A 23400-nucleotide genomic window follows, 5' to 3' on the forward strand; every position below is an offset into this window, starting at 1 on the left:
GATTGAGGAAAGCTCAGACGAGGGCTCTGCATCGGAGACAGAGAGGGAGTTAGATAGCAGTGAGGCAGAAGAACAGCTGGAGCCTGTTCCCAGTGTGCGCATGCGCAGAGCTGCCAGAAGACAAGAACAACTAAGAAAGCAGCGTCGACTTGGGAGTAAAGCCACACCTGGGAAGTGACTGGCCCCTCCCATAGGAAACAAAAGAGGAGCGAATGGGGAGGGGCCAGTCAGTATTGCCCTGCCCTGGGTTTGAAAACTAGTTATCTGGCAGCTCTCCAAGCGAGATAAGGTTCGTGTTGATAAACATTCCTCTGAAAGACTGTTTGCCAAACCTTGCTGACTGTGAATGAAAGGAATTCAGAGTCGTGTAAATAAAAGAGGTTTTGCTGGGACCAAGACTCTGCTTCATGTTTTCTAAGGAAGCCTGGGTCAGAACACAAGCTGCCAAGGTTGAGAAACACGGGTCCATTAGAATCATTACTGCAGTTAGAACTGGAGCAGTTGAAAAAGTGTCCTGATCTGAGGAAGGATGCAAACATTCCCTTCAACCCACAAAATAATTATGTCATGAGTTTCACACATGGAATGCTATGCTCGGGGGCTAATAAATGGGGCCATCTCGAGTCCCTTTATGATGACAAAACTGCTTCTTGTATCAGCAAATGCAGGGCAGGGAAAAAAAAGGAGAAGTATTTAGCAAAGAGCATAGAAAAAATATTTATTGAGAACAGAGCTGTTCAAAGCGCTCCATAATATTGCTAAATGAATGTTGGAAGCTACCTTCTGTTAGGCCAGATCATGTGTCCATCTAGTCTTATATTCTGACCAGTAGTGTAGCTTCAGAATCTCAGGCAAAGGTCTTTCCCATTGATTGCTATTTAATCCTTTTTAACTAGATGTTTAGGGAAGGACCTGGAACTTTTGGGATACCGAGTGCGGTCTCTCCTGAAAAGTAAAAAAAAAATAAGGACCTCGAAACGTCCAAGGAGCCATGAAACAGACAACTGCCTTCTTGCATTCCTGGCTCGAAGAGAGGCCTTGTGGTGCATCTTCTTACCCGAGATCCATCATGCACCCAAAGGTTTTGGATTACCAACGAAGAGGTTCTCAAGGGAAGTTGTCCCAAGGGAAGAAACTGGCTCGGACCCTCTCCGCATTTACGCAAGGGTTCCGCGTCAGCCTTTTTTAAAAAAAAAAACCCCAAGCCTGAGGTCTTGCGTTGCAAGGCAAGAAAAAGCAGCAGAGAAAAAAGGCAAAGGGTCTCTATGTGGGAACAACCCCTTCCGTGTCTTCCTTTCAGACACAAGCACTTAAGAGGAAATCTTCCCCAGAGGAAAGTAGGCTCTTTCCGACTCCCTACTCTGCTTAGCGGGTAGAAGAGAGCTACTTTTGGCACTCCCAAAGAACTCCAGGGAAGCAGGTTGGCTCGGCCGAGGTCTATATAAGAGCTCAGGTGACAAAACTAAACATCTACGAAGTTTGGTCCTGAAAACTTCAAGCCCTGGATACGCCTGTTAGGGAGATGGCTAACTCTACCCTTTGGCTGCCCTCCGGAAGCAAAGCACTTATCTTCACCAACTGCCACAGGCAAGGAATTGCCCCGATTTCCCTCCCCCCCACCCCGAACAAAAGGCATTAATAATAATAAGCAAAATACCAGCCTGCTCCAGAGAGCCAGACAGATCACTCGAGATTAAATCCATGAACACCAATATATTTGGAGAGTGATCAGGCCACACACTATTGCTTTCTCTCTCGGTTGATATAGCTCTCTCGGGTTACCAGGCATCTAGGCCGCTGTGGAACTAGTGCTTGACTCCCAAATGTGGTACTTCTGATCCTCGATGTGCCTCTTGCTGGAACATTTTCTGTGAGAAGGTTCGGACGGAGTCTCGCCAGACCAGAGATTGGGGACAGGAGGTTCCCCGCTACTTCTGCTCACAAAGACGGAGGGGATCTTCGGAGACAGTTCCAGCTCTTCCGCTCGCTGGGCCCTGCCTGGCTGAGAGCTCTTGCCTTTTGTGCCGTGCCCGGAGTCCCGGTGCTTCTCCCCTGTGCCCTTCGTGTAGACGGCGGGAAAAGGAAGGCGCCGAGAACCGCTCTTGGAAGCTCCACGCGTGGCGCTGCTCCCCAGACGGGTCTGAGCCACGGGGATCTCCTCCATGGACTCCGCTGACTCGGAGTGGTAATCGGCCGGAGGACCTGCGGCTTGGACTGGACCCGTGCTGCTGGTAGATACGGCTGCTTTAGGAGGACCAGGCGGTGCAAGGAGGTGAAGGCTGGAAGTTGAGGCGGTTAAAGAGGGGGCGGTAGTGATGGACGATTCTGAAAAGAAGAAAGGGAGGAGAGGGCAGCAGAAATGGTCACTTCCCTCCTTCTACAGCAGGGGTGTCAAACTCAAGGCCTGCAAGCTGAATCCGGCCCCCGGGGTGCCTAGATCTGTCCCATGGGGCCACCCTGGAAACAGCAAAGGACCGGCCCAAGGTGTCCCTGCCAGCAAAAATGGAACTCGGGAGGGCCGCTACACTTTTGGCTATGACGGTCTCGTGCCACCCTCTGCCAGTGAAAACGGAGCTCAGGGGGGCTGCGCTCAGCAACCTGGTTTTCGGGAGCCTGTTTTTGCTGGCGGAGTGTTCAGGCCACTGCAGATGTCCCTGACACGAGTGACATCAAGCTGGCCACACCCAGCCAAGCCCCCAAGGTCAAACACAACCCTGATGTGGCCCTCAATAAAATCAAGTTTGACCCCACACACCCCCTGTTCTACAGCAATGGGGCTTGTTGGAGATCGTGCGAGTGGTAGCAAGAAACCAGGGGAAAATTAATGAGTTTTGAACCATTGCTCTGCTACCCAGGCGAAGCTATTAGAAATAGTTGAGTTGTAAAAAAAAAACCCAAAGGCTGTTCACAGGTCATTTGGCAGCTTTGTATTTAAATCTCCAGGATTCTCGTTAGGCCAAAAGGAGACCTTGAGGATGGAATCTCTGGGCTGCTGATCTTACCTGACTGTAAAACTGGGAAGGAGGTCCATGGGGCAAGTGTCCCCTTGGAGTTTTCTTCCAACCCAGAAGAGGAAACCTTCTGCAACTTCTTCCGCTTCTTCTTCTTCTTCTTCTTATGAAGCTACACAATAAAGCAAAGCGGCATCCATTTAGAATCAATACGACTACACCAGTGGTGGGATTCAAACGTTTTTACTACCGGTTCTGTGAGCGTAGCTTAGTGGGCGTGGTGTGGCTTGGTGGGCGTGGCTTGGTTAGGCGTGGCAGGGGAAGGATACTGCAAAATCCCCATTCCTTCCCGATCAGCTGGGACTCGGGAGGCAGGGAATAGATGGGGGTGGGGCCAGTCAGAGGTGGTATTTACCAGTTCCCCGAACTACTTTACGCTACCAGTTCTCCAGAACTGGTCAGAACCTGCTGAGTACCACCTCTAGAATACACTGATTATGGTTGTTGGTAAACCCAGGCCAAATTTCCACCCAGCTATGAAGGTTAGTTACACTATCTCATCTACTCTTCTTTATAGGATTCTTACAAGGATAATTTAATATGAAGCAGACAGCTTAAAATACCATCTAGCCACTCAGAGAGCTTTGCAGAATGAATTCAATGACAATTTTCATCCACATACGACTTTACCCCTTGAACTGTGATGAGGTTCAGCAAAATGTCTATGGAGATTCTCAGTCACCCAGGGCTTGGCTGTCCCAAAGGTGCTTTTTCAAGAGGCAACTGGACTTCCTTTGTTTTTTCCTTAAAAGACGTTTTGTTTCTCATCCCAGAAAGAACTGAAGAAGCTTCTTGGATGAGAAGGGAAATGTCCTCAAGGAAAAACAAAGAAAGCCCAGCTGCCTCTTGAAAAAGTACCTTTGGGTTCAGCAAAATGTGACAGGTTAGCAAATCAAGTGTTTTCTCAGTTATAGAACTTCACTTGGAGTAGTCACTATTTTCCAGCTTAGATTACTGAGGTCGGCATGGGGAAGGGAGGGTGAGATAAAGATCTATAAATATCGACACTGTTTTTTTAACCATAGCAATTTTAAGATGTGTGGACTTTAGCTCCCAGAACTCAAGAGTGAAGGGGAGAATTCTGGGAATTAAAGTCCTCACGTCTTGAAATGGCCAAGGAGCCATTAGCTGCAATTAGTGTTGTGAAACTGATTTTAAAATGCAGTTTCATCTTTTCTCCTATTTCTGAAATAAAGGCTTTTTTAAAATGGGTAGATAGTTTTGACTTAACAGGAGCAAAGAATCGGTGTGTATCTTTTGCTACAATACTCAAGGATAGTAACATTGCTAAAAACACCAAAACTTTATTTTTTACAATGGCAACAAAGAAAGAGTTCTGTATTTTTGACAGCCAAAACTCATGTAACAACTACTCTGCAAATAAATAAACAAACATGCATGGAATAGGAATAGGAAATGCCAAACACAATAAGCCATCAGAGATTGTTAATTGCTGATGACAAGGGGGTACAATCAATCACGTCACTGTGTAATGTAACCCACTCAGGTTAAGCTTCAGTCACACCTCTCTTACCTGTCGCTGGTCTCCAGACTGCAAATCTGGAAGTTCAGAAGATGGTAGGGTCTTGTTGTCTATGCCATCATTGTGGATACAAAACTTGGGTAGGCTGAAACAGAAGAAAGGGCATTGGCTTTAGAACACAGTTCCAGGCTGCATAAACAGAGGGATAGAATCAAGATCATGTGAAGTGTTAATACCACTTTATAAAGCCTTGGTAAGGCCACACTTGGAATGCTGCATCCAGTTTTGGTCACCACGATGTAAAAAAGATGTGGAGACTCTAGAAAGAATGCAGAGTAGAGCAACAAAGAGGATTAGGGGACTGGAGGCTAAAACATATGGAGAAAGGTTGCTGGAATTGGGTAAGGAAAAGGTAAAGGTTCCCCTCGTACATATGTGCTAGTTGTTCCTGACTCTAGGGGGCAGTGCTCATCTCCGTTTCAAAGCCGAAGAGCCAGGGCTGCCCAAAGACATCTCCGTGGTCACGTGGCCAGCATGATTAAATGCCGAAAGCGCACGGAACGCTGTTACCTTCCCACCCAAGGTGGTTCCTATTTTTCTACTTGCATTTTTACAAGCTTTCAAACTGCTAGGTTGGCAGAAACTGGGACAATGGGAGCTCATTCCAATACGCGGTGGTAGGGATTCAAACTGCCAACCTTTCTGATCAACAAGCTCAGCATCTTAGCCACTGAGTCACCGCATCCCTTGGAATTGAGTATGTCTAGTTTAATGAAAAGGACTAGGGGAGACATGATAGCAGTGTTCCAATATTTCATCAGTTGCCCCAAAGAAAAGGGAGTCAAACTGTTCTCCAAAGCACCTGGAGGCAGGACAAGAAGCAATGGGTGGAAACTAATCAAGGAGAGAAGCAACTTAGAACTAAGGAGAAATCTCTTGACAGAACAATTAATCAGAACAATTCCCTCCAGAAGTTGTGAATGCTCCAACACTGAAAGTTTTTAAGATGTTGGATAACCATTTGTCTGAAGTGGTGTAGGGTTTCCTGCCTGAGCAGGGGGTTGGACTAGAAGACCTCCAAGATCCCTCCCAACTCTGTTATTCTATTCTTCTTCAACATGCCAGTCAAGCTGAAAAGCTTCTAAGTGTGGACCATAAAGATGGTTGTATATTATTAGCTTATCTGACCACCTATCAACAATGAGTTGCTTCCCCCCAGTAACCTGATGTGAGAGATTGTAAAGGGGCTGGGAAAAGAATGAAGAGCAGACAGACATAGAAATCAAGAGAGAGTGGGCAGGTCAGGTGATAGCTCAGTTCATAAATGGCAACTTAGCCCAATGAAGAGAATTCTAAGGAAAAAGTATTTCAAATCACTCACAGGGACTCTGTTTAAAAACCAGAAGTGGGAAAAATCCTATTACGGTTTCCACAATTCCCCATTTTCCCCACATGCCAACACTCTGCTAAACAACTAATTCCCACAACACTGTCAAACTATCTAGACAGACAGTATTACCCCCATTATTCTCATCTTCCCTATCACCTTATCTTCTTATGACTATAACTTGTTGCTTGTATCTGATTGAAATTGTTCCATAAGTATCCTAGTATGATTTATGCTGATTGCTTATTTAGTATCCATGACTATCACTAAGGGTTGTACCTAATGTTTTATGATGAATGTATTTTTACAATGATGATGATAATGACCTATCGCTATTGTTGTGATGTACACTGAGAGCGTATGCACTGTAGACAAATTGTGTGTCTAATCCCACTTGGTCAAGAAAGAATTCGAATTCTGTATTTACCTTGACCACAGTCCAAGATGTGAAGTCTGCAAAGGTCTTGCTTATTTAAGATTGCCCAGCTGGGTATGGTTAACATTTTGGTACAAATAACTGACTTCTCTTTGTTACTGTTGTACAAATAAGCCCCATGAAAAAATGCTGGTTTTCAGGTTGCCTTCCTTCCCAGCTATATTGCTTTTTCAAAACTGGCAAATGGAGGAAGAGGATCCATTGGCCAATGGAGTAAGTATGTGGGCCAAATAAAAAGTGGTGGAGGATCAGAGAGAGACCGTGAGCTTGGCCACTCTTGATTTAGCCCTAAACATTATCAATCTATAAATCCTTTTCCTTGCAAAATCTAGGCCGCTCAATGTTGCTTTGCTGTGGCGTTTAATGTTGTTTTTAATTGCAATATTTTCTGCTGAATTCTACTCTTACTGTTGCTGCTTGATTTGGTTTTATTTCCTCTTCTTATCAACAAAAGCCAAACAGAGATATAAATTCTCATTTGGATTTACTGTTAAGAAAGCTGTTCTGATTCCTAAGAAGTGAAGAAAATCACATTTAATATAAACTTGCTGTCAATCCAAGACACCTCACCCACTTTAACCAATTCAAGGAAGTTGGCCTTCATTCTACTTACTCTCTCCCAGGTGGTAATCCTGGTGAATTCTCCACCTGCATCTCAGGATTGGTATATCCAAGACTCCCTGCATAAAACTGCATATCCTGAAACAAACAAGCTATTTTAGTAAGGGCCTGCTGCAGCCTTTGCACAGACAAAATGAGGAGCATTGCCTGTGCAGCCCTTATCAGACGGTTGGGGGGAGGTGGGGAAATGACCTCTTTCCCCTCCAACTTGCTCCTGACCCCGAGGAGATGCACCCCACACTTTAAAGAAGCAACTTCATATTTGTATGTGATCTTTAAAGGCGCTAGAAAGATACGGTGCTTATTGTGTTGGCCTTGGACTGTGGGAAACATGGCTTAAATACACAGTTGGTGGGGAGGCCCTGAGCCAGTCACTTAATCTCAGCCTTTAGTAGGTTCCAGGGTGTAGCAAAGTCCATGTATGCTACTACCTCTGTGCTTCTAGAAACAAAGTACTGCACTGTTTACAGTTTCTATTTCACTTGATAAAAATGGAATGTTTGAAGAAGGAGCAACAATATCAAGAGTTTCACAAATCACTGAGTGGTTTAGCCAGTCAGTTTTAGCTAAGGAATAGCTTTGCTTAGGTGTCAAGAATTTGGCATTCAGTTCAATTTGGCAATAGCTTATTCAACTGTTCACCTAACAAAGAGAATGAGCCAGCATTGCTATATGCCCTCACTGGGTGCTGAAGATCTCGACATGTCCAAATAACTGGATTACATTCTAGGCCAGGGGTCTGTAACCCTGGAGCCGCATGTGGCTCTTTCATCCCTCTGCTGCAGCTCCGTCACAACCGCCAATGTGCGACACCCGCCAGCACGTGATTTACTGAGCTTTTCAACCCATCTTTTTTTGGGGGGGTGGTGGTGGGTTCAAAATGGTTTTGTTGCATGCAGAAATAAAAATGTATTTTCTCTGTAGCAGATGATTGATTTCATAAATGCAACACACTGTAGTTTTCTTATACATAGCATAAAGGTAAAAAACGATATATGCAGTGTTATCCTTCATTTTGGATGTCAAAAAGGTTTTGTGGCTCCCGGTGTTTTCTTTTCAGTGGGAAATGAGTTCAAGTGGTTCTCTGAGTGTTTGAGGCTGCCGACCCCTGTTTTAGACCGTAAGGCCAATTTGAATTCCAAGAAGCACATTGTGCTCTATTGAGATGTAGTCAGGACAGATCACCAAAATTCAAAGAAATTATCTCTATGGATACTATGATCGTATAATAGTATTGCTATAATACAAAAAAATAATGATTATCCTCTTGCACTAGCCCTCATAATAACAGCATGAAATCTGTAAGCCTCACTCTTGTCTTCTACCAGGGGAAAATACATAAACTCCAGACGTTACAGATAACAGAATTAAAGCAATGTTAGAAAGAAATATTATGAACATATTGCATGCTGGATATGTAAAAAAATCACATTTTTATTTAAACAAAAGCTGCAGCCTTGCCTGAATGGGCCTTGTTGGGGGAGGGTAAAATTCTGGCTCTTTCTCAGGATCCTTCACCTCTTGTGGAGGACGCTGCTGGACAATATATTCATAGGTGGTCATTCGGTGCCACACTAAAGAGATGGAGAGAAGATTTAATTCACTTCAAAATCCAGAGAACAAGACATGAAGTAAGATGCTATGATGGGAGAGAAACGAATCAAGGAGAAAACCAACCTAGAACTAAAGAGAAATGTCCTGACAATTAGAACAATTAATCAGTGGAACGGCTTTTCTCCAGAAGTTTGGGTTGCTCCAACACTGGAGGTTTTTAAGAAGGGACAATCATTTGTCTGAAATGGTATAGGGCTGTGATGGCAAAACTATGGCCTGTGTGTCAAAGGTGGCATGCAGAGACCTCTCTGTGGGCACGTGGATCATCGCCTCCTGGTTTCCAGCGTGCACATGCGCGCTGGCCAGCTGGTCTTTGTGGGCACCAGAGCGCTGGAAAACAGACTGAAAATGGCCCGAAAAACAACCCCAAAACAGGCTGTTTTTCGGGCCAGTTTTTTTTGGCCCAAAAACCAGCCAAAAACAGGTATGTGCGCGCTGGCCAGCTGGTCTTTCTTGATGCTGGAACACTGGAAAACAACCTTTAAAAAATCCTCCCAAACGGCCAAAAAAATGCCTGAAAAATGCCCCAAAATCATCATGCAGGCCAGCTGGTCTTTGGGTTTCCAGAGCTCCGGCACATATACATACACATTCTGGTTTTGGCACTCAGAGCCGAAAAGATTCGCCATCCCTTAGTGATAGTCATACTAATTACTAATTACTAATAAGCAATCAAATCATACTAGGAAGCAAATAAAACAATATAAATTTTAAAGATACCAGCAACATGGTTATCGTCATAAGTGGGATGAGATAGGAAATAGGAAGGAAGAGAAGAAGAATAGTAATACAGTCTTAGTAAATAATTTGACAGTGTTGTGGGGATTATTTGTTTAGCAGAGTGATGGCATTTGGGGAAAAAATTTTCCTTGTGTCTAGTTGTTCTAGTGTGCAATGCCCTATAGCATCGTTTTGAGGGTAAAAGTTGAAACAATTTATGTCCAGGATGTGAATATCTGTAGATATTCTGTAGACATCACAGGCCTCTTTTAATGTAATATTAATTTTAGTATTAATTTTAGTATTAATTTTAATATTAATTTTAATATTAATTTTAATATTAATTTTAATATTAATTTTAGTATTAATTTTAGTATTAATTTTAGTATTAATTTTAATATTAATTTTAGTATTAATTTTAATATTAATTTTAGTATTAATTTTAGTATTGATTTAATATTAATTTTAGTATTGATTTAATATTAATTTTAATATTTTAATTGAAGTGAGAAGGAAAACCAGAAAAAAGTGGTACCTACTCAGATAAATATGGAAGACTAATAGGTGGCCCAACAGGAACAGAGTCAGTAACCCCAGAATTATCAGCAGACCAGCCAAAGACAAGATTGCAGGCGCTTTTGTCTTAAGTGGAGCAACAGGAAGGAACACAAACCAGACATCTGTTTGGTTCTTCCAGTCTAGAAAACAAAAACAGACAAAAAATAGAGGAGGAGCTGAACCTTCATCAGTCTGTAATTGTGGAAATCACTTGAATGGGTTCTCAAACCACTGGGCAATTATCTAGATATTTGAGATAATTGAATATCTTTTCTTAGGAAACAAGTATAGAACAGTAATTGATAACTTAGATACTTATCAACATGGGTGCTTCTGACTAAGAAGATCAAAGGAGACAAAGCAGGTTGTAGAAGGGTACCTTCAAAGTGATGTCCGGTGCGTAACTTCATGGGATCAAGGAAGAATTGAACAAAGACATAGAAAGCAACAAGTAGGATTAGGAGAAGGCCCAGGATGGCAGATATTACACTGTTCAGAAACAGCCTGTCAAGAAAACAGAGGACCCTTTAGCCACCTTCACAATGAAACACAAGAGAAATTAATTTTCAGGCATGGCTGTCACATTTAGCAATGAGAATCTCTGGCAAAGAAACGGTGCCATTCTGAACCCTGGCAGGAGGACCACACTCCTGCCTGACTCTCCTATACCTCTTTGCTTATCTAGCTCAGCAGAAGAGAGTAAAGACCCTCATAAAAGCCAGAGACATCTACAGTTTAGCATATTCTAGAGTGGAACTCTAATTTGAGAAATCTACACGTAACTAATCATTTTTATCACATCCAACAGAGTTTATCTCAATACTGGACGAAGAATACAACACTTAGTTTTACTGGCCAAATAACCAGCAGGACATCCATGTATCTCAGGCAGGAATCAAAACAAGCAGCTAGACTAAAAGTCCCAATGCTCCAAGATTCTAGACGGCTCTTTGAAATAGTAAGTGTATACTTTATATATTCTTCCAAATAGTAGGTGAATACTTTATATATTTCTAACTATGATCTTAAGTATATTCCCTATAACAACATGCAATTTGAAAATGGAAAACAGGTATTTAGACTGTGAAGTCTGAAAGATTTCAGATTTTTAAAAGGTGCTAGATTTGTTCAATGAACCTTCCCAGGCTTTGCTTAGTGGGCTAATGTGTGATAGACAAGACCATACCAATAATTTCTCTCTCCCACACAGTTGTTGAGCCACATGCAGTGATGATCAAAGCCACATACACATTTGTTACAGGACCCGCAATGTTTTGATCTGGAGCTCCTAATAATAAAACAGGGAGAGAGAAAAAAATGGAGCTAATTATACTCTGCAGTTGCTTTCCCGGATTAATTTGAGGTGTTAAATTAGATGTGCACCAAAAAAAGAGAGGAAAGAACAAACTAATGAATGTTGTTTCCAATTAAGTCTCTTCTTACATGTAGAATAATTCTACTAAAATACATGGGAGTTTGAGAACAATGTCCTTTTATTTACTGTTGTCTTTCATTTACCAAGTCTCCCCTTCTTTTTTTTCCATATAAAGTTTTTTTATTTTTTGTTCTCTATATACAATTTTAGGTATACATTCACAGAGTTATTATTCTTTTTTTTACATTCATGGTTCTTATACATTTGTCATTCCATTTATAGAATTATAATATTTCATTTGGGTTGCTTTATTTACCATCCCTCACCTGCTTTGACACCACCTTCTTCTCCCTTTCTTTTCTCCCTCCCTCCCTTCTCTACTTCCTTCCTTCCTCCTTTCCCTTCCTTCTCCTCTCCTCCTCTTCCCCTTCCTACCCTCTCTCATTCTCTCTTTCTCTCCTTCTTCCTTCCATCTTCCTCCCCTTCTGAGTTAGACTTTTCAAACATCTTGATCTTGTAATCAAAATATCAATGCAGGAATGATAATTTATTATGGGAACAGCAAGTCTTACAAAAGTTTGTCAACCATACTGACTAGCGCAATTTAGCTACCTGGCATCTAATAAGAAAGAGCTGAATAAAGTGTTAATTTAAGAATTCATGGATGTAGCTACTGTATATTATTGATGAGGATAAGATGCAGAGATGGGAGGGGGGGAGCACTGCTGTGTGCACTGTTTAAGACCCCAAGTGGTTATTCAATTCACAAGGTCATGGTTGAGTCATCTATTATGCTAAACTGTTTGTTTAATCATGACTTATTGAATAAACACAATTGACTGGTTCATACAACAGACGAAGGCATAAGTCACAGTTTACAAAACACATTGTCGGTGTTTACATAACACACTTAACCAAAACCAAACAAGCCACATTATGTTCAGCATGTCATGTGAATCCAGCCAGTTCTATTACGGTCCAGTGGCAGTAAATCAAGGCACAATACCGATAGCTGCAAAATACTCGGAAGTTTTCTCTCATGTTTTTAGCACTGATGGTTTGCCTGGGAACGGAATCGGTGCAGTTAACTCAGAACTCATATAAAAAAGAAGGCAAAACAAGTAACTCACACATCAACATCACAGATGTGACAGTGACGATTTTCAATGACATGAGCGTGCTGGCTGCGATTGAAGGCGCTCAGGGGCCCCTGGTAATTCTTCTTTCGCACACTGTCATCGGCTGGATCAATGGAAACTGCGGCAAGGTGAACTACTACATGGCAGAGAAAGAAGACGCCGGGACACTGAAGTGTGCGCAGTTAAGGCTCCTCTCTCTGAGATTTATCGACGTTCACATTTTAAGGAGCCACAGAAAAAAATGCCACCAAGGTTAAAAACCCTTTCGTTTAAAAAAAAAAAGAAAAAGAAAAACTGATGCCAGATAGCTTGAAAGATGCAAATTATGGCTTCTTCACAGAAGCCCAGAAAAGGCACAGGAGGGACAAAAGGTCACGAAAGGTATTCTGATGGCAAGAGGAACTGTTAACAGAAGCAGCATTGTGTATACGGATAGTCCTCGACTTACGACTTCAGTTGAGCCCAACATTTCTGTTGCTAAACGAAAGAGTTGTTAAATGAGTTTTGCCCCCTTTTAGGACCTTTGTTGCCACACTTGTTAAACGAATCACTGCAGTTGTTAAGTTAACAACCTGCCTGTTAATTGAATCCGGCTTCCCCCTTGACTTTGCTTATTAGAAGGTCGCAACATTTGATCGCATGACCCCCCAGGACACAGCAACAGTCATAAATATGAGTCAGTTGCCAAACATCCCAATTTTGATCACGTGACCATGGGGCTGCTGCAACGGTCGTTAAGTGTGAAAAACGGTTCTAAGTCACTTTTTTTGGTGCCGTTGTAACTTTGAACGGTCATGAAACGAACTGTTGTAAGTCGAGGACCACGGGTTATTCATTATGACAAGGGAAACTACCGCTTAAAAACAACAGCTGCACAAAATGGGGGGAAAGCAGAGAGGAGGTGACAGAAGCACTGGCGGTTTCTACGAACCAACGTTTTCCCACTTTTCCTAAATGAAAGTTTTAGGGAACATTTAAGAAACGTTTTCCACCATTTGTGCCCTCACGGATTTGGTACCACTATATTTGCGAGACATAAAGGATACAATGTACCCAGCAGGTACCCAGCGAAGGGGCAGGAGAGGCACAAGGATGCCAAAACCAACCAGCGCAAAGAAGAAGAAAAGTAACCAGGCAACGAATTGGAAGGGGTGTGGAGGCCAACTCCAGCCATTTCTCCTGGCTTGCTGCGACTGAACTTCAAAAGTTGTTTCAGAAGTCTTCTCTGGCGCTGTCTTGTTAGGTGGTTTATTGCAGATGTTCATCTGCGGGAGAGAAGAGGGGGAGTAAGAAAAAAACATATTTTCACTGAAAAAGCTACAGAAAGCATATTTAAAATACAAACCTTTTTGCAAGTGGAGCAATGTGTGCAGGAAAGAGTCTCAAAAGATCACAGGGAGCACAATGCAACACTAGACACCAAATAGTTTTGCTTTTTAGAAAAGGCAACACAATTGGCCAGAGTAAAAACTGTCACAGCCTGTCCTGGGAGGCTGAACTAGGCCAGAACTAAATTGCCAAGAACTGCCAGCTGCTAGATTACCCTTTGAAAATGAAGTCTACAGAAGTTGTTGCTCTGAACATATATACCTCAAGTGGCGTTTCCCACATTCCCCAGTGGCTCAACTTTACATGTCGTGTGCATGTGCACTGGAGGAGGTAGGGAAATTGTTTCATTACAATACAACAGCCTATAGGTAAAGGTAAAGGTTCCCCTCACACATATGTGCTAGTCGTTCCCGACTCTAGCGGGCAGTGCTCATCTCTGTTTCAAAGCTGAAAATCCAGCGCTGTCTGAAGACATCTCCGTGGTCATGTGGCTGCCATGACTAAACGATGAAGGTGCACAGAATGCTGTTACCTTCCTACCAAAGGTGGTTCCTATTTTTTTACTTGCATTTTTACATGGTTTTTTACTGCTAGGTTGGCAGAAGCTGGCAGTAACTGGAGCTGACTCCGTTACATGGCACTAGGGATTCGAACCGCCAAACTGCCTTTCTGATCGACAAGCTCAGCATCTTAGCCACTGAGCCACAACATCCCTATACAACAGCCTATTTGATGGGGCAAAAGTCATTTTGAAATGAACTCCATTTTTAATGTTCAAACTTTAAGAAATAACCATAAAGAGAAGCAGCATTAGGCTCTTTGCAGGACAAAGTGTGCCAGGCAAAAATGATTTTCGTTTAAATACATCCAGTATGTTTTCATTAAGAAACTCCTGAATGAAAAACAGAAGATTCAATACGCCACTATACTGTATATGTGATATACATCGCAAACAGAAAGCCCAGGGAAACATTACACATCACATCACAATTTAAATCTAGATTAACTGAAACTTGCAAGACTGGAAAAGTGCCACAAATCATATGGGCTCCCCTTACCCCAGCCTGAAGATAATTGCCTCAATCTTGCAGTTCAGGCCTCCCTTAATCCAATCATGTAGTTCTTAAAGTGTTCTCATAAGGTCCAGTCTCTTTCTCTGCAAGCAAAAATAATAAAGATAAGTGAAATCAGAACAATTGAAACCTTTTGGAGAATATGAAAAAAAAGTGTGTCTCTATTTGCTTGGCCTAAAGCTTAAATTCCACTTCAGACCATAAAAAAGTTATTTGCTTTCAAAACAATCCAACAGAATAGAAAACAATCACATCAATCACAGGGCTCTTTGTCCTACATAACCTTTACCCACCGAGGAATAGTTTGCGGGACTGACTCATTGCCTGCAAATTGCTATCATTATAATAATCCTACCTATTCCTAAAGGGTGGGGACTGTAATATTCTAAAAACTGAAACTGGGCTACAAAACCTAAAAAGGGCATATTGTCCAATAACTGGGAGAGGAGGGGGGTTGGATTAGATGACCTACAAGGCCCCTTCCAACTCTGTTAATCTGTTAAAAACTTCAGTGGCCAGATTGGCACACAGTAGGCTCTTCTAAAGGAAACCAGCATTACGCACGCATGTTTCAGTTCTTCGTGATTGATGGCAGTTTCATGCAAAGAAGCTGTTTTTGATTAGCTTCTTTTGTTGTTCATTTGAAAATGAGATCCTGTGGCTAAGCAACACCTTCCACTTCAATAAAGAATTGTCCATACAATGGGGGGACTGATCTAGTTTTCTGCATTTCCAGTTAAGTACCTTCCAGAACAACAATTTCTGTGCCAGGCCAAGAAAATGTGGAAGCTCCTCCCTGATAAATTAGCTGCCTATGTGTCATAAAAAGTGGTGAGTTTTTCCCTATTCGGAAGGGAAATGCAAATGCATTTGAGCATGTATTATAGACTTGATTGTAAGTCCCACTCATTTAGTGGAGTCTGTTGTGGAGCTGGCAGCAGATTTGGACAGTGAGGAGGTTGGGGAGGAACATGGTCCAGTCCTGGAGTCTGAGGAAGGCTCTGATGAGGGCTCTGCATCCGAGGAAGAGAGGGGGCCAGAGCTGTAGGCCAGTCACCAGCTGCCTTCAGAGGCAGACATCAGTGAGGCAGACAAACAGCTGGAGCATGTTCCCAAGGTGCGCATGCGCAGAGCTTCCAGGAGAAGGGAACAGCTAAAGAACAGGGGTAGACTTGGAAGTAAGGCCACAGGTAGATGATGAATGGCCCCTCCCAGAGGAAATAAAAGAGGAGCGAAAGGGGAAGGGAGTTTACAGGAGACAATTAGTTTGCTTAATTGGCTCATGATTCTCCGAGACTCCTTGCCAAGTTTTGCAGCTATCAGCCTGTCCGCTCTCCAAGCCAGATAAGGTTTATGACTGTAAATCCTCCCTTGAAAGACTTTGCTGGATGTGAAGGAGCAAAATTCACAGTAAATTAATAAAAGAGTTTTTTGTCGGGACAAGGAGTTTGCTTCATGCTCTTGGGAAGCCTCGGTCAGAACAAAGTTCCTGGGCAAGTGGTTGTTAAGCAAGGAATCCTTATGAATCCACAAGCCAAATACTGTATTAAGTGCAAAGTTCCCACAAAAGCCATATTGAGACCAGTAAGGAAATTCCATCAACACCAGAGCTTTTTTTTTTCAGCCAAGAAGACTCCATGGTAGCCTCCTTCCCATTTGCAGGTAATCCTCGACTTATAACCATTCATTTAGATAACCGCTTGAAGTTATCAAGGCACTGTAAAAGTGACTTGGGACTATTTTTTCACAATTAACAACCATTGCAATATCCCTGAAGCCACACGGTCAAAATTCAAATGCTTGGCAATTGGCTCCTATTTATGATGGACGGTTGTAGTGTTCCAACATCATGGGATCACCATTTCTTACCTTCCCAGCCAGCTTCCAACAAGCAAAGTCAATGGGTGTTGGGTGTGTGTAGTCAGATTCGCTTAACTTCTGCCGTGATTCACTGAACAAAAGCGGCAAGAACGTTTTGCACCACGAGGCAAAACTCACCCAAAGTACCTTGCTTAGCAAAGGGAATTGTGGGGCTCGACTGTGGCCGTAAGTGGAGGGCGACCTGCGCTGGATTACAACTCCCATCAGGCACTTAATAGATTTCGGTGGACTGGTTGAAGCCCACCCATCTTAAAGTTGCCAAGAATGAGAAAGGGGCGGCTGAAAGAGGGAGGCCATTTCGGTTTTAAAAAGGGATTTCTACAGCAAAAAAACAGAGGATCTCAGAGAGAAGAGAGCTGAGACATCCACCTTTCATCAAACTGGCACAATCTTTTCAACTACAGAAAGGTAAGAAAATCACCCATTTGATGTGCTCTTTCCAGTGGAAATTTTGAGATTGTTTCAAATTGACACAGAAAAAAAAATTGCCCCGGCTGTACAATACTGGCGATCTTTCTATTTTCTTTTTTGGTGATGATACTTTTTAAAATTATCTTTCTCTTTTTATCTAGAGAAGTGCCGATAGGATTGAAAAAGCAAATTCAACCATGCCCCTCCCTTTTTTTTATTTAATTAATTTTGCCAAACATCTCCCAATAAAACTGACAACAAAACAGCGCTCCCAGCTCACAATAAAATAGCCCAATGAAATAACACCGTTCCAATATTTGAAAGGCTCCTTCCAAAAAAAAAAAAGGAGGATGGTCAATCTTATTTTCCAAAGCACCTAAAAGGCACAACAAGAAACAAAGGATGGAAACTAACCAAAAAGAAAGAGAAGCAACTGAGGACTAAAGGACACATGTCCTAAGGGTGAGAGCCATCAACCAAGGGAACAGAAGTTGCCTTCAGAAGTTGTGAGGGCTCCATCACCAGAGGCTTTCAAAAAGAGACGGGAAAACTATTTGTCTGAAGTGATAGAGGGTCTCTTGCCTGAACAGGGGGGGTGGACTAGATGACCTCTTGAGATCCCTTCCAACTCTGTTATTCTATGTTCTCACCCTGAAGGCTTTAACACCCCCGCCGTGGGTCCCCCATTAAGATCCCCATCCTTGGCCGGGATCTCCCTCCTCCTCCTCCTCCTCCCGAAAAGCCCCTTCCCCAACCCGGCCTTTACTCCTTTCCCACCCCCGGGAACCGCCCGGCTCTCTCCTTAAGACGGGAACGTCCTTCTTCTCAGGAACCTGGGTGCCCGGCCCATCGTCCGCAGCCAGCCAGAGAGGACGGGGTGCTGCGGACGATGGGCGGGGAGAGCATTTTAGGGGGAGAAAACCATAGGAAAGATCCGCAGGGAGGAGGGTCTCCCCCCCTCCAACGGCTCCCTCGATACCCCCCTCCCAACAAGGCGGGCGAGGGGCGGCCCGGCCTCGTCTCACCTTCCCCCCTCCAGCTCAGCGGTGGTTCGGGGCGGCCATGCACCCGCCTCATGCCGGGAGGGGCCCGCTACCTCAGGCTGGGCCCTGCGGACCGAAGGCTCCTCGTTGCGGGTCAGGCCGCGGGGCCCGTCTCCATGGCGACCGCCGGGACAGCGAGCGAGCCAGCTCCGCCCCTCTCCGCCCACAGCCGCGCCTCAACCCTCCCCCGCGCCAAGCCACGCCCCCTCGGGACTCCGCTTTCTTGGGTTCGACAGGAAGCGCTTGAGCGGCTTTGCCCCACGCGGGCTACACTGAGAGGTGTGAGTGTTTCCTCTTGCAGGTATAAATCTTAATTTAATCCTGATTTAATCCTGATTTAATTACAGGCACCTGGCATAATCCTCTCTCCTCTTCTTATGGAGCTAATGAGGACCCAAATTGTATTTATTTTAATTTATTTATTTTTATTTGTCAACAAGTATAAGGAAACAAGTATGAAAACAGACGAACAAATGGCACAAATAAACGGATATAAATAAGCAAAACATAGCCGTAAACACATAAAAAGAGTACATATAAATGGGGACAGTAGGACAGGGATGGTAGGCATGCTGGTGCACTTATAGATGCTCCCTTAGGGACCTATTAAGAAACAAGGTCCATGGTAGACAGCTTAAGATAAAAGGTATCAGGTTAGAGGAATTAACAACAGGGTCAGTTAGGATGCTCCACACGTTTACTACTCTATTGCTGAAATCGTTTTTTCCTGCAATCAAGATTAGAACGTATTAATTTAGTTGGTATCTATTGATAGCCCTTGTGTTACTGCAGTTGAATAAAAGTAGTCATTAGCAGGTAGGACGTTGTTGGGGACAAGAAGCAGATGTAGGGTCTCCTGCTTGGGCAAGGGGTTGGACTAGATGACCTGCAAGGTCCCTTCAAACTCTGTTAATATGCTGGATTTGTAAACATCTTAGAGAGGGCTGTAAAGGACCGCAAAGTGGTATATAAGTCTTAATTGCTATTGCTGTAAAGGGATCAGTTGATTCTGGCTTAAATTTAGAATATATATAAACGCAAAATAACCAGACAAAATAGAATAACAGTGTTGGAAGGGACTTTAGAGATCTTCTAGTCCAACCCACTGCCTAGGCAGGAAACCCCACACCACTTCAGACAGATGGCTATCTAACATCTTCTTAAAAACGTCCAGTGTTGGAGCATTCACAACTTCTGGAGGCAAAAGTAGCAAAATAATAAAAAAAGCCTTCTTTTATCTCCCTGGGATCCAAGAGAAAGAGGCAACAAGGAGATTCAGTTTGAGCATTGTTTGACTGTTCATGCCGGATACCTGGTAGTTGACTTGATCCGTTTCCCAGGTTAGAATAGAATAGAGTAACAGTTGGAAGGGACCTTGGAGGTCTTCTAGTCCAACCCCCTGCTTAGGCAGGAAACCCTACAGCGCTTAAGACAAATGGTTATCCAATCTCTTCTTAAAAACTTCCAGTGTTGCAGCATTCACAACTTCTGGAGGCAAGTTGTTCCACTGATTAATCGTTCTCACTGTCGGGAAATTTCTCCTTAGTTCTAGGTTGCTTCTCTCTTTGAGTAGTTTCCACCCATTACTTCTTGTCCTCCCTTCAAGTGCTTTGGAGAAGTTTGACTCCCTCTTCTTTGTGGCAGCTCCTGATATATGGGAACACTGCTATCATGCCACCCCTAGTCCTTCTTTTCACTAGACTAGCCATGCCCAGTTCCTGCAACCGTTCTTCATATTTTAGCCTCCAGTCCCCTAATCATGTTTGTTGCTCTTCTCTGCACTCTTTCTAGAGTCTCTACATCTTTTTTACATGGTAGTGGCCAAAACTGCATGCAGTATTCCAAGTGTGGCCTTACCAAGATATTATAGACAGGTCATTTTAGAGAATGATGATAATAATAATAATTAATAGATAATAATAGATAATAATTATTAAATGTATGTGACGCCTGACTCTCAGTGACTGGGTAGTTGTTGTTTTTTTTATTGATCAATTTGGTGCCATCCAGAACATTTCCTACTGCTTGCAACCACAACATTAGATTTTCTCCATAACTGGGCCCGCTTGCAAATTGTTAAAAGCATTTAAAAGCAAGAATACAAGAAAAACAAAAGAAACAAAGCCGGCTGCAAAATACAAACCAGGATGGGAGCAAGAAAAAGAGACATTAATTGTTCTGGCTTGTAAGCCCTTAGATTCCTGTATATGAATATGATGTGAGGAAACTTCCTTTGATGGCTGAGAAGATATATTTTAAAAATAAAAGGAGCCACTCCCAGCTGGGATCAAGAGCAGCTCAGCATCCCCAAACCATAAGATTTTTAAAATGTGGGGAAAAAATAAATGCAATGAAACTGGAATGCTCAGCCATGATGGGGTTCTGCTTGCCACATTTCTCCTAAGGATACTGGAATATAAAGGTAAAGGTTCCCCTCGCACATATGTGCTAGTCGTTCCCAACTCTAGGGGGCAGTGCTCATCTCCGTTTCAAAGCCGAAGAGCCAGCGCTGTCCGAAGACGTCTCCGTGGTCATGTGGCCAGCCTGACTAAATGCCGAAGGCGCATGGAACACTGTTACCTTCCCACCAAAGGTGGGCCCTATTTTTCAACTTGTATTTTTTATTTGCTTTGGCAGAAACTGGGACAAATAACAGGAGCTCACTCCGCTATGCAGTGCTAGGGATTCAAATTGCCAACCTTTCTGATTGACAAGTTCAGCTTCTTAGCCACTGAGCCACCGCATCCCTTGGAATTGAGTATGTCTAGTTTAATGAAAAGGACTAGGGGAAACATGATAGCAGTGTGCCAATATCTCATCGGTTGCCACAAAGAAAAGGGAATCAAATTGTTCTCCAAAGCACCTGAAGGCAGGACAAGAAGCAATGGGTGGAAACTAATCAAGGCGAGAAGCAACTTGGAACTAAGGAGAAATCTCTTGACAGGTAGAACAATTAATCAGAACAATTGCCTCCAGAAGTTGTGAATGCTCTAACACTGAAATTTTTTAAGATGTTGGATAACCATTTGTCTGAAGTGGTGCAGGGTTTCCTGCCTGAGCAGGGGGTTGGACTAGAAGACCTCCAAGATCCCTCCCAACTCTGTTATTCTATTCTTCTTCAACATGCCAGTCAAGCTGAAAAGTGTCCCTCTACTGGAATATATATATTGAAGATGTGCAGACTTCCAACTCCCAGAATTCCCCAAATGGCATGCAAAAGTTTGCCAGCAGATGTCCGCACTGGTTGAAAAACTGCTCTCGTCCCTAGAATGGTCATCTGAGAATCCCAGCGGCTGTGGCTTCTGGTTTTTGGTGGCGAGGTTCGGTCCCATTTTCACTTCTCATTCAAAGTGACAGCTTCGCTATTGGAATTCCTGTTTCTCCTTTGGGGCTTTCCCATTTGACTTGCTAATTCAGACGAACAGGATAATAGTCCTTTGACTCCAGCTTTAGAAGACTAATATTTTTTAAAAAAAATTACATTTATCTCTGAACATAACACAACCTTTGATTCCAGGAAGTAGCCTCTTTCCATCCAAAACTGAAGAATTCTCCTCTCATTTAGTTCAGTTGCTAAGCATCCCATATACCAGAAATTGCTCCCTGGTTTAGTAAAAATTGAAGTATGAATCATATCTACCAAAATACAACAGTAAAGGTTTCTAACAGTATATCCCGTTTTGAAAGGCAGGTTATAGAAGCCAGAAGCAGAAAATCTTGACAAGGATGCCAGATGTTCAATGTTTACAAAAGAAGCCATTTCCTCTAACTTAATGCAATAGGTTGAATTTTCTCTCTCAACATCCCCAACGCTCTTACAAACTGTACTTACGTTAAATTATAGAAAAGTTTCCACTGCCGTTCTGGCAACATAATCCGAACTGATGGATTTCTGCCCGGATATCTTCCTCAGCAAATACCTCAAAAAAAAAAAAGTGCAAGATTTGGTCTTCAAACCTGCATTTTTCACTTCGCAATCCAGGATCCGACTTCAGCAGGCTGAGGAATACAGTTTTTTTTTAACACCAAGTCCCCACCCTTTTCGGCCTTTTTGCAAACCGGCTTGGCTGACAAACAGCAACACATCTCAGAAGAGAACAACTGGAAGAAATCCAGAATGCAGGAAGGAGTCTAATGCGAAAAACATTTTGAAAACAAGGGAACGGAGAGACTTCCTTTCTAGACTAGCTTGGAAGCCATTCAAGACAAACCCCAGATAAGCCATCGCAATAAACTGGAGAGACACACAAATATGACGACGTGAACTTAAGGGGGAAAGAGGAGGGTATTTTAGTTGAATACACTGTTGGAAGAAATGTCCATCTGGGTTCAGTTGCAAGTGGGGAGGAAAGACACTGGAAACACAGAAGCTACTTGGAAAGATGGTTTAATGGTGGACAGGACCACATGGCTTGAGATCCTGGGCAAAAAGGGAAGAGATGCCGAGAGTTCCTGGATTTTATGCCCTCTCTGGGCTTTTGAATTTGAGCTTGTATTCTGATTGGTTGTCAGACTCCCATGGGGCCATGCAGGGATAACTTTGTAGGTTGTCTGTGTCCCAGACTTGGTTGAGCCTTGCTGGGTGATGAATGATGTAATGAAGAGGCTTTGGTCAATTCCTATTATGGCTCTGCCTGAAGGAGATTGATTTTTGTTATGTAGAATAGACTGGCTCAGGCTTTAACGGCCCATTGACAAAGGTGGGAGGTGGGGGCTGAGTTTCTGCCCCCCTTTTAGGGAGAAATATTCTTCCTTTTTAATATTTCCTAAAGTATCTTCTTCCTAGGAGAGGGGTGGATGCTAACTTCTTACAACACGAAACTGGGCTTGGCAGATCAAAAATCAGGTTCATTTTAATTGAATAAACTTCCTCCTTGTTAAACTTCCAATATTTTCCCTTCTTGACTGCAGCAAGATGCTATCTCCCATGTGACTTCTTGCCAAGTCTAAATTCTCATTTCCTGCTTTTTCTGGTCCTCCGTAGGGAAGCAAGGGGGGGGGGGGAGAGAACTGGCAAACATGGGTGGGCAGCTTTTTTAAGTCTATAGATTTCAGATCACTGATGGCAAATCTGGACCATCCTGCGCAGTGTCAAGGCTAGTTATATGTTTTGTATGTTTTAAAGGGGTATGTCCTGTTTCAATGCAACAGTCAACTTTGCCCGCCCACCCCCATATTTTTGGCATGTGTGGCTAGAGAAGACTTCCAGAACCACAAAAAAAGGGGTTTTGAACAATGGACACAGCCTGCTGGCTTCTTTTCATCATTTCTTCACTAGTTACTCTACTTCTGATCAAAAGAAAATATTTGTAATTCATG

At 43.1% G+C, this 23400-nt stretch overlaps 1 protein-coding gene across 2 annotated transcripts; it reads right to left on the reverse strand.

Moving 5' to 3' along the window:
• Positions 1–895: 895 nt before the first annotated feature.
• On the reverse strand, positions 896–18231 carry ZDHHC1 (zinc finger DHHC-type containing 1). Of its 2 annotated transcripts, none has more exons than XM_032231147.1 (12): positions 18064–18231; positions 14732–14829; positions 13391–13609; positions 12336–12511; positions 11017–11118; positions 10210–10334; positions 9812–9970; positions 8400–8512; positions 6931–7016; positions 4546–4639; positions 3003–3123; positions 896–2325 (listed from the first exon to the last, which is right to left on the reverse strand). In XM_032231147.1, exons 3-12 carry the CDS (start codon positions 13607–13609, stop codon positions 1790–1792), a joined length of 1731 nt encoding a protein of 576 aa, XP_032087038.1. In that variant the 5' UTR covers positions 14732–14829; positions 18064–18231; the 3' UTR covers positions 896–1789. The 2 variants fall into 2 exon arrangements, with proteins under 2 accessions (XP_032087038.1, XP_032087039.1); XM_032231148.1 differs by having other exon boundaries at positions 18135–18220.
• Positions 18232–23400: the final 5169 nt, after the last annotated feature.

This window comes from Thamnophis elegans, chromosome 14, assembly GCF_009769535.1.
Source record: "Thamnophis elegans isolate rThaEle1 chromosome 14, rThaEle1.pri, whole genome shotgun sequence".
Lineage (NCBI taxonomy): Eukaryota > Metazoa > Chordata > Lepidosauria > Squamata > Colubridae > Thamnophis > Thamnophis elegans.

What these genes read in the sequence shown, in the direction of transcription:
- ZDHHC1 (XM_032231147.1), bottom strand. Translation starts at nt 13,609, where the DNA reads ATGAACATCTGCAATAAACCACCTAACAAGACAGCGCCAGAGAAGACT. An exon ending in CACATCTGTGATGTTGATGT is followed by an intron (nt 11,119 to 12,335) that starts GTGAGTTACTTG and finishes TTTTATTATTAG; the next exon opens with GAGCTCCAGATCAAAACATT. An exon ending in CTTCCCAGTTTTACAGTCAG is followed by an intron (nt 2,326 to 3,002) that starts GTAAGATCAGCA and finishes TCTTCTTTTCAG; the next exon opens with AATCGTCCATCACTACCGCC.